This window comes from Mesoplodon bidens (genome assembly GCF_964165515.1).
Source record: "Mesoplodon bidens genome assembly, chromosome: 15".
Taxonomy (NCBI): Eukaryota; Metazoa; Chordata; class Mammalia; order Artiodactyla; family Ziphiidae; genus Mesoplodon; species Mesoplodon bidens.
The window spans coordinates 42,489,489-42,501,488 of NC_138171.1; the positions used below are offsets into that span (position 1 = coordinate 42,489,489).

Below are 12,000 nucleotides of genomic sequence, written 5' to 3' on the forward strand. Positions count from 1 at the left end.
CAAAGGGTCTTACTTAGCAGGTGGGAGGATTCAGAACATAGAACTTAAAAAGCACGAGCTCTGAAGCCAGGTGGTAGGCTGCATCCCCGTTCCAACACATGCTAGTTAGGCGACCTTGGACAAGGTTATTTAATGTCTCCCTTTTCCACATTTGCAAAAGTGGGGTTAATAATAGTACCTGCATCAGAGCATTATTGAGAGGGTTAAATGAGTTAATTCATCTCATGCACTTTGAACAGTTCCTGGAACATAGTAAGCATTCAATAAACAGCTGTGATGAGGAGAAGGAGGATGACAACAACTGACAATGTTGAAACTTACAATATGGATAGGTCTTTCCCAGGTAGATAGAACATTCCTGAAAGAAGCAGCTGAAACAAAGGCAGGGAAGCAAGAGAGATTGTGTGGCAGCAGGAAATGATCTAGAAGGCAAGTAGGGAGTTGAAGCAGACAAAATGAAAGGCCCAGGCCGCACAGGGCTTCATATGCTCTGACACAGAGATGCACTACAGCTAACACAGCTATAGGCTATGGAGAGCCATTTCAGGACTATAGGCAGAAGTGAAGTGTTAAAGGGTAAAGTGCTATGATGGTTGAAAATTACTTTTAACTGGTTCAGGTAAAAAACAAATTACTACTAATAAGCTTTTGCTGTGACAAAGTAACGGGTTTGAGAATAACCCTCCCACCATGTACCTGAACAAAATACATAAAGCAACTGCTTGCGGGCCATAAACAACCGGCAGCACAAGGCTGCAATTGCAGGGCAAAGAGGAAATTCACGTGGTAAGCCCCATGTTCACCCTGGCCCTCTGCCCAGGGACAATTTCCCAAGCACAGTTCTTACATTGGGGTAGTGCAAGGGGCTAGAATCTGTGGGGTCAGGCAGCAGAGGGAAGAAAACTATGCAGAGAGGGGGCTTCGGAAACCTGTGTGGGGGTTCCTTATGAATACTTGGCTGAAGGTTGGGCAACCCAAGTGCACACTGAGATTAAACCAGACTTACCAGGAAGCAGCTGCTATGAGGTTGAGAATGGAAGACAGATGCTAGAATTTAAGCATCCCTAGGGGACGTCTGAAAAACCTCATTAATACCCCAGGCATCCAGACACTAGAAAGACACATCTTAAGAGTAAGGGACACACTCTGAAGGCCTACATAAGACCCACCTGAACAAAACCTAAAACCAAGCCCTGACAAGATCCACAAGGAAGACAGAGTTTGGAGGCCGAGTCCCTGCCAAGCTAGAGGGGCTTGGGAGTCACCTTGGGATTTCCAAAGATCTACCCTAACATAAAATAAAACAAAATTGAACCAACAGAAGTTTAAGGTGGTAGGCTAGTAACTGAACTACCTGTTAGAACAGAAAATCATCCTTCTTCAAAGAAAGCTAACAGAACACAGAGTCGATACAACATAGCATTCAAAATGTTCAGTGTACAGTCAAATATTAACAGGTGTGCAAAGAAACAAGAAAACTTGATTATAATCTAAAAAGACAACAGAAATCAACCTGCAGATGATCTAGAGCCTAGATGTTGGGTTTAATACCTAAAGACTTTAAAGAGCTATTATAGATTTAGGAAAATATGTCCAAAGAATTAAAGAAAAATATCATTTAAATGAGTAAACAGAGTATTTCAGCAGAGAGATGGAAACTATAAAAAAGAACCAAATTAAAATTCTAGAACTGAAAAAATTGTGCGTGTGTGTTGAGAAAAAGGGAGAGAGAGAGAAAGCAAATGCTGTAATGTCAGCAAATTAGACAAAGGGTATACAGGTATTCACTGTACTTTCCAGAACCTCTATAGATTTTAAAATTTTTTAAAAGGATTAAAGAAATTTTAAATACACTGTTGTTTTATATGTGTGTGTGTGCGCGTGTTTGTAGGACAAGATTCTTGGAAAAATGATAACCTAATGAAGTGTGTATTTGAGAAGCATCCTTCCAGTGAAATGGAACTGAACTGATACAAGGCTGATATCCTGGACGAGGCACAAGGAGATCACCTCTCGGTGACTGCAGTTGTCTAGCTGGTGGGAGAACCTGGCCCAAGAAAACAGCCATGTGGTTGGAGGAGAAGGAAGTTGACCTGCAGGGCTTTGCCAGTGTGGAGTAAGAGAAAAAGGATGACCCCCAAATTACCACCGTGGCTGACTGGGTGTAATGTGACATAATTTCCTGAGAAAAATTCCAGGGGAGGAGCAGTTTGAGAGAGAAAAAGAAAATCTGTCCAGCTTTGGATCACTGGAGTTTAAGGGACTCGTGGGACATCTACACAGGACTATAGGTAGCAGGTCTAGAATTCAGGAGGGAGGCAGGGATCAAAGATATCTATCCCGAGGCGATCAGTATGCAGTTGCCCTTGGGGATGACAGCAAAAACCAATGCCGGGGAAAAACAGTGCATCAGCACTGGGCAGAAGATGAGGGGAATGTCAAAGAGGTAGAAAAGAGGAAGGAGGAGAGCCAGCTAGTGACATGGATGCCAAGGCAGTGACAAACCAAAACCAAGGGTGTGAGCAATGCTGCCAGATGCTGCAGAAAGTCTGGAATGAACACCTGAGAGTCCTCTGGATCAGGCAAACGGGGGGCCATTGAGGAAACTGGTTCTGCAGATGCGGTGTCTCTGGAACAGTCCAGATGGAGGTAGTCAACTACTGAAGTGGTGCTTTTTGTGTCTGAAAGTTGGCGGATTGATACATCCACTCCCAAACTCAAATTAAAATACCCTCCAGAAATGTATGTAGGATAACGTATGCACATCCCCAGAAATATTAATTTTGAGACGTATACACATGTCAGAGCCTGAGGAGAATTTTTGCTAGTTGCCACACCAATGAAACTGGAGAAACACAATTTCCACCCACCCTGGGAACCAGAGAAACACGTACAGAAGGAAGACATTGGCTCATCACCATTGTTTGCCCCGCCAGGGACCCAGAGGCTATGCTGACCAGCAAATCAAGCGGTCGGTCCCTATTTCATAGTAACTGTTCTCCACGGTGATCTATTCCTCAACCCAAACCCACCTCAGCAGCACCTCCTTTCTAAGCTCCTTCAGGGTACATAACTCTCTGAGAGTAATAAGAGCCGTGGGAGGGTGTGTCCCACCCTGGATTATTTGCGGGGGAGAGATGAGAGCCAGAATATGTACCAGAATGTTGGCTACTAGCATGGGAAAAGGAAGGAGACCCAAAGAAAAGAAGAATAAAGGAGTTAATTGAATTCTGTGACATAAGGAGCAAACCCAAGAGGAGGGGCCATCAAGATCCCCCCTCAGCCCAGTAGCCGTGGACTAGATGAACATCTTCTAGAAACTGGACTCTCCAGCTGGGGCTGAAAAGGGGGAAATTATCCCAGGTCTGGAATAAAGTGAAGATAGAAGGAAGAAGGCTAAAGACTCTTTATAAACCTTGTTTGCTGACAGATCGTGGACCTACAAAGAACTCTCATTGCTGAGTCACAAAGCAGAACAGAAAAAAGCAAAGGGGACCATATAGAAACATCTTCTAATGGAAAACAAAGGTAGCATCAGCTGGGAGACTTGGAGAAACAGATATTTATTATAAAAAATCTCTATATATAACTTATCACAAAAAACAGAAGAGATTTTCACGAACTGTGTACAAATTGTTCTCAATAAGACAAAGAGCTGGGAGAGAATAAAAAAATATGGCTCCAGTAAAAGAGGAAGAGGTTGCCATGAGAAGAGCACAGCAGCAACACCAAGGGCTATTTCATAATAGCTACAAACTGGAAACAACTCGAATACCCGCTGAGAATATAATGGATAAATAAACTGAGATCTATTTATATGTGATGAAACACTATATATTAATGAAATGAATGAACTTCAACTACCCTCAAAAACATGGTTGAGCCTCACAAGTATAATGGTGAAGAAAAGAGGTTGGATGCAAAACAATAAATATAATATAACCCCCTTGAGATGAAGGAAAAACACAAACACAATTAAATGATGACAGGTAATTCAGGGCAGTGGTTGTCTTTGAGGAAGAGGTATTAGGAAGGACCTCAGGGGTACTTCAGGGTGCTGGTAACACCTTATTCCTTAACCTGGCTGGTTGCTGCATGTATGTTCATGTTTTATAAGAATTGAACTGTGCAATAATACTGTCCGGTATTACACTTTGACCAAAAAGTTAAGGGGGAGCTACTGAAATAAAATCAAACTACAGAGAAACTGAAACTTTCATCCATAATGAAAATACACTCTAGAGGGAATCAAAAACAAAGTTTTTTAAGTGACTGCAAACAACTAAATCAACGAGGTGGTAGACAGACTCAAGAATGAACGTAGAAGTGCAAAACAGAGGAAAATGATGTGAGAAGAGACGCATGTTGTGGAAAACATCGAATGAAGATCTAGCATTAGCATGGCAGGCATTCCTGAAGAAACAAACAGAAATAACAACCATCCAAGATGTGACAGCAAACTAACCTAGGCTAAAACCCAGGAAATTAATCTGAGAGGCTGACACTGTTAGCGGCAAAAATAACGTGAAATACCCACACTCAGACCTTTCACAGTGGCCACAGGGAGCCGTGAGGAGAGCAGCCCCCAACATCACAGCTGCAACAGAAGGGGAGGTTGGTTACATCCTAATAGCCCCAAACTGGAAACAACCCAAATATCCATCCTGAATAGAATGGATATGGAAATTGAGGTCTATTTATATACAATGGAACACCATACAGTAAGGAAAATGAGTCAACTTCAGATAGAGGCAAGCTCAGTTTAAGATTAAGACAGCCTCACAAGATTATTCAAAGAATAGCAATGAAAAAAACTGTTTTTAAAAAATTATAATTCATGCATCTAATAAAATTCCACATGACACACTCTAAAAGTACAAGATACTGCTAATAAATTTTGTATGTACATAAACTCCCTGGGTAGGTTGTAAAATCCTTGAGCCAGGCAACAAAGATTATACTTCTTTGAATTCCTCCTCCACCCAGAAAGCATTTGGGTAAACATTCCTGTAATGAATGAATGAAAAGGAATGAAAGTATGAATGAAGAGGAAGGAAGGAAGGAAGGAAGGATCTCAACCAATTCATGATTGCTGAGTTTGCTTGTTGGGTGATTTCCAATTCCAGTCTGGCCAATTTGATGCAGCTTTGCATTATTTCCTCATAAGCTTTGTTTAAAGAGAAGAAATAGAAACTTCCCACAGCGAAGGGCAACTGGAGGTGGCCTGCGTGTTGAGTGGCCCCGTCCTCAGAGGGTAACCTCTCATGGACTGGGTGCCCTTGATCCTTACACTGAAGGAAAGGGGCATTCCATCCCCAGTGACAAACACTGACCAGGTGAGGGAACCTGCCCTTGGTGATCCATAAGCAAAAGGCTGCAGCCACACGGGGCGGGGATGGTACCCAACTAACATCTGCACCCAAGGTGGCTGGACCACAAAGGATGTTTCAATATCCACCAGTGTCCGACACATCAACTCCCTGTGCAGCACCACATGTCCTGTGAGGATAAATGAGCGGCCCCGAACAGTAGGATATTAAGGCTTGGCTGACACAAGGCAGCTCCAAGAGAACAGCAAACAAGCACAGTCTCGGAAACCGGCTTCCCCAAGAACCAAGCTGCAGTCCTCTGAACTGATTCAAGCCAGTTGGTTTTCAGACCCTGCCCGCCTGTTCTGCACTCAGAACACATCTCACAGCCCTGCCTGGAGCTCCAAGATGCTTGTAACAAAGCGTAAGCAGTCATAACTCAGGGTTCACCTTGGCAAAGGTAAATAAATAAATAAGTAGAAGGAATCTTCCATTAGAAAATAAATGACCTTTCTCCAGGCTGAGAGCCTGGATTACCCTCCTGAAGGACAAATACAGCATCTTCCCCAGCCGACCTCAGGCCATAAAGTCCAGCTTCACTCAACCAGGGACGCCTGCCCCCCACAACCAGGGCTTCCAGGGCCAAGGCCACCCACCTGGACCTCCAGGGCTGTGAGAATTACCCCCCGCTAGTCTCACCTGCTGAGAAGGCGCCTTTCAGCCCCATTCAGCTGCCTGTGCCTGACAGAAACAACAGGATGGTGAGCTCTACTGCTGGCCCAAGAACAGAGTTCAGCCAGTGCCCAAGTGGAGAAGGGCCGAAATCCAGGCAGTGGATCTCTTGAAAAGCCATGAGCCCTGACAGTGGCCCAGATTTCACAGAGAAAAAAGCCATCACTCTGAGAAGTCTTGGAAAAATCATCTCTTGATTATTCATGGCAAAGCTGGGAAGGAGGAGGAAGAAAAATGGAAAGCCAGGGTATGTGAAAGCCCTAGACGATTTCCAAACTTCACTGGGTTAGGCGTCGCAGCCTCTGCAAGAGTTGCCCAACATATATCCGGAGAAAACCATAATTCAAAAGCATACATGCACCCCCCTGTTCACTGCAGCACTATTTACAACGGCCAAGACATGGAAACCACATAAATGAGCATCGACAGATGAATGGATAAAGAAGATGTAGTATATTTATACAATGGAATATTACTCAGCCTCAAAAAAGAATGAAATAATGCCATTTGCAGCAACATGTATGGACCTAGGGCTTATCATACTAAGTGAAGTAAGTCAGACAGAGAAAGAGAAATATCATATGATATCCCTTATATGTGGAATCAAAAAAAATGATGCAAATGAACTTCTATATAAAACAGAAATAGACCCACAGAGAGAAAACAAACTTATGGTTACCAAAGGGGAAAGGGGGCGGGGATAAATTAGGAGTTTGGGGTTAACTTATACACACTACTATACATATAACAGATAAACAACCTACTGTATAGCACAAGGAACTATACTCAATATTTTGTAATAACTTATAAAGGAAAAGAATCTGAAAAGGAATATATATACATATGTATATGTATAACTGAAACACTTTGCTGTACACCTGAAACTAGCACAACATTGTAAGTCAACGATACTTCAATTTAAAAAGAACAAAAAAGAGTTGCCCGAAACACACAGACTTTCTGCCCAAGTCTCATGGCCTCTGCTCCACAGGGCTCCACACAGGAGGCTCCCAGTCCCCCCTGCTAAGTGATGACTAAAACTGGGGGACCAGCAACCAGCCCACCTCCCAAATCAATGCACCACTGCCCTGCTCTCCACTAGGTAGGACTCCTCCCCAGGACACAGGAAAGCTTGGGCCTCACCTCACTTTGCCAACACACCCAGCTCAGCCTCGGCCTTGTTTGTGGCCACCAGGATGGGCTCATTTTGGAGGAGGTCAGGGCTCTATTTTCTGCTTCCGTGTCCTTGTCCAAATATCCTCTGGCCACTTGAAGGCCAGGAGATCTGAGGATACTGCTCTCCTCCCTGGCCCCCAGTCTGTCCAGACCACAGTGAGGAGATGCTGCTCCTAGGGAGTCTGGCTCTGCCCACATCACTCCCCTTCCTCTAATATCCTCTGGCCTCTCCTCCAGACCCAGCCCACCAGCCGCTGAGCTCCACTGCTCCATCATGGACATAAACAAGCCTCTACAGGTAGGCTTCAGAGATACTGCGCACTCGGTTCCAGACCACTGCAATAAAGCAAATAGCACAATAAAGCGAATCACCGAATCTTTTAGTTTCCCAGTGCATATAAAAGTTATGTTTGCATTACGCTGTAGTCTATTAAATGTGTGATAGCATTAGGTCCAAACAAACAATGTACATACCTTAATTTAAAAATATTTTATTGCTAAAAAATGCTAACCAGCATCTGACAATGCAGTGTTGCCCCAAACCTTCAATCCGTAAAAAATGCAGTATCTGTGAAGTGCAATAAAGCGAAGCGTAATAAAACATGGTATGCCTGTCGAGAAGCAAGCAAACAACACGGGTGAGAGCAAGAAAGCTATCCGACAGCGCTGTCCTTCGCCTGCCCCATCTCGTGCCCTTCATGAAGCAAGTCTGTCTTCCCTGGCCCAGAGATGAATCTCCCTGCCTACCATACCCCGTGTAAGAAATGTGCACAAAGAAATCACATTGGTTCAGACCATTACACTCAAGGCAAAGATATGGGCCATCTGGGGTAATTTTAACTTCCCTACTTTAGAAAGTAAATTTAAACTTCTTGCTGTAAAACAATGTCACCAGGAACACAGCATTTCAAAACAAGAAGGGAAACCAATCTGGCGTGGCCTCAGCAGATGCAGTACCTAGGCAAACATCTGGCTGAATCAACCCAATTCTCTATTCTAAAAAACAAAAACAAAAACCTTCTTCCTTGTTTTATTATTATTTTTTAATCAAGGAGTTGATCTCCCCAGGATACAAAGGGGCACTGTCCCAGGATGAATTCAGTCACCATGTCCCCAGGTTCATTCGCATCCCAAAGCCAAGGCTACACTGTTCCAGAGGCACAGAGGCAATCAAAATAATTGCTGGCCATTCCCACCTAGACACAGCCTCCGGATGATTCTGACCTGGGCAGGATTCAAAGCACCATGGCCACAAGTCAAGAGACGGCCATTAACAGGTCTATGACCTCCCCGCAGCTGGGCCCCATGGTGAATGACAAGATGGAAACAGGGCAACACTACTGGAGATCAAGATTCCATCAACTGGAAAATACGTGTCAGGAGTAGAAGCCTGTTTCCCCAGTCAAAGGGTTCCTTTTGGTATCCAAAGGAACCAAAATACTCACCATAGATTTTTCAGGCTACCAGGTCCATCCCACACAAAGAAGTCATTTAAGCAGAAGTGATCTCTGAACTCTTTCCTGCTGCATCATGGTCAGACTTGGCCACAGTTGACGGCCAGCGTCTTAGATGCACAATGGCCCCAGATGCCTCCCTCGGTGGCTCACCTCCCACGCAAGGCAGGCTCCTTACCGTCAAGCTCCTCCACAGAGATGTTAGCCAGTTGCTCGCTGTCGCTGCCAGCAGACAGAGATCGGTTGAGGTAATTCCCCTTGTACAACAGGCCGGCGGTCACGTGGTGAAAAGGCATCTTCTCCCTGCTCACAAGAGACAGGGGGCAGGGGAAAGAAAGACATCATCATCCATTCCTCCTATCCTTCCCTGAAGGACCACCCTGGTGTTCAGATGGCCAGGAGTATTTTTTAAATAACAAGAACATTGGTAGAGGGAAAGTCACAGAATTCCAGGGTCCCCGCGGCCAGAGCAATTCCAGAAGGATCCCAAGTTCTGTCCCTTCCTTCATTGTACGTCTTACTTCATTTTCCCCATTTAATGAGGAACTGGAGCCATGTGGTCCTGGCAGACTGTGGGATACCCCAGCATCACCCAACTGTCTCTCCATGCAAACAAGGATACTCTCTGCTCCTTTCCCTGGCCTGATAAACCCTTCCTCCATCCTCCTAGGAAAGGACTGCACACCCCAAAATGTGAGGGTGCCCAGTGACCATATGTCTTAGCCGTGACCGTGCGGAAATCTAAGTGTTTCCCTTTTCCCAGGTAAAGCTGGTGCTGCACTTACACTGCATTCAAAGCAGGTCGGAAATGCCAGACTCTGAGTAAACACAGACAACAGTCTGTACCTCTGAGAAGGAGCCCTGTACCTGCCTGCACAAGTGGCTCGTGAGCATAGCCCTCTGAGACACCAATCACACCTGCCCTGCATGAAATGAAAGCAGCTTCCAGCATGCTCACAGGAAATGAAAGCATCCCCTTAGACCAGAAGAATAAATGCTCCAAGCTCCTCATACCAGAGCACCACCCTTGGGACTTTGAAGTTCCCACCAGTGCAAGGCGGGCCAGAGGCTCCAGACTAAGGTGAAAGGGAGGGAAGAGAGACACAGTTAGAAGGATGGGTCTCTCACAGCATGGAGGCTCCTCAAAAAACTAGAGTTGCCATATGATCTAGCAATCTCACTCCTGGGCATATATCCAGACAAAACTCTTAATTCAAAAAGTTACATGTGGGGCTTCCCTGGTGGTGCAGTGGTTGAGAGTCCGCCTGCCGATGCAGGGCACACGGCTTCGTGCCCCGGTCCAGGAGGATCCCACATGCCACGGAGCGGCTGGGCCCGTGGGCCATGGCCACTGAGCCTGCACGTCCGGAGCCTGTGCTCCGCGATGGGAGAGGCCACGGCAGTGAGAGGCCCGCGTACCGCAAAAAAAAAAAAAAGTTACATGCACCCCTGTGTTCACAGCAACACTATTTACAATAGCCAAGACATGGAAACAACCTAAATGTCCATCGACAGATGAATGGATAAAGAAGATGTGGTACATATATACAATGGAATACTATTCGGCCATAAAAAAGAATGGAACAATGCCATTTGCAGCAACATGGATGGACCAAGAGATTATCATACTAAGCAAAGTCAGAAAGAGGAAGACAAATATCATATGATATCACTTATATGTGGAATCTAAAATAGAACATAGATGAACTTATCTACAAAACAGAAACAGACTCACAGACATAGAGAACAGACTTGTGGTTGCCAAGGGCGGGGGGCAGGGGAGGGTTGGATTGGGAGTTTGGGATGCAAACTATTATATATTGAACGGATAAAAAACAAGGTCTTCTAGGGGCAGGACAGGAATAAAGACGCAGACATAGAGAATGGACTTGAGGACACAAGGAGGGGGAAGGGTAAGCTGGGACAAAGTGAGAGAGTGGCATGGACATATATACACTACCAAATGTAAAATAGATAGCTAGTGGGAAGCAGCCGCATAGCACAGGGAGATCAGCTCGGTGCTTTGTGACCACCTAGAGGGGTGGGATAGGGAGGGTGGGAGGGAGATGCAAGAGGGAGGAGATATGGGGACATATGTATATGTATAGCTGATTCACTTTGTTATAAAGCAGAAACTAACACACCATTGTAAAGCAATTATACTCCAATAAAGATGTTAAAAAAAAAAACAAGGTCTTATTTTTTAGCGCAGGGAACTATATTCAATATCCTGTAAGAAACCATAATGGAAAAGAATATGAAAAAAGAGAGGGAGAAAGTTGGATCTCTCCATAGGGGAAAGGGCAAGCTCTGTTATAGTGAGTGAGCCATGGGGCATGTCCGGTTCTGCTTCTCCATCTGCAAAGAGGGCTAAGAGGATTGAGACGCCTCTGAGCAGAATTAGGGAATTGGCAGGCAGGAGGGGGAGTCAATTCTAGGGTGCGGGTAGGGAACACCCTTGTAACAGAGCTCCAGGAAGGTAAACTGGGCAGCACCAGAAGGGGTAATCTCCCCGCCAATGGGGGCATCCAAGCAGAGGCTGAGGGCCTCCCTGACAGGCGTTCTGTGGGAGAGAATCGGCCCCTGTGCTCTCTCCCCACACACGTATCATTCTCCATGTGAGTCCCCCATAAGGTCCCTTTCGGCACTAAAGTTTGCATCTGTGCGTTAAGCTAGAGTGGTCCTAGCGGCCCCTCCGGGCACTGCTGAGTAACAAGGTGTAAATTACAGGAAGAAACAGCGACAGAAGGCCAGTCTCTGGGGATGACTGCTCAGGGCTTCAGGGCTCCCAAACCTTGCCATCCCTAAAGCCACACTCATGACAGCAACTGTCCCTGATGAAGGATGTTTGGAGGGGGGCGGGGGCCCCAGTCTTCTTTTCCCTGTGACACCACTGAGTGACAGGCCCAAGAGGACGCCCCTTCCTCTCTCTCCCTCCCAACTAGAGCTCACCTCAGCATGGCCCTGTATGGGCTGAGAGCTGCTGACTTAGAGATCAACCCAAGAGACTCTTAAAAGTTACAGGGGGGCTTCCCTGGTGGCGCAGTGGTTGAGAGTCCGCCTGCCGATGCAGGGGACACGGGTTCGTGCCCCGGTCTGGGAAGATCCCACATGCCGCGGAGCGGCTGGGCCCGTGAGCCATGGCCGTTGAGCCTGCACGTCTGGAGCCTGTGGTCCACAGTGGGAGAGGCCACAACAGTGAGAGGCCCGCGTACCGCAAAAAAAAAAAAAGTTACAGGGCTTGACCAAGAGCAGGATGCCCATTAGTGAAAGAATCCGATCTAGAACACAAGCCGCCTAAGCTCTCTTTCAACTAAGCAGCCTCAGCT

General features: G+C 45.9%; 1 protein-coding gene across 1 annotated transcript in view; it reads right to left on the reverse strand.

Moving 5' to 3' along the window:
• Positions 1–12,000, reverse strand: part of CALN1 (calneuron 1) — a gene marked incomplete at both ends in the record, with an annotated part of 447,810 nt that overhangs the window by 331,598 nt on the left and 104,212 nt on the right. The window contains one exon of the mRNA XM_081255249.1: positions 8,850–8,970. Within this exon, the coding sequence (XP_081111375.1) occupies positions 8,850–8,970 (121 nt within the window). The remainder of the gene's footprint in view (positions 1–8,849; positions 8,971–12,000) is intronic.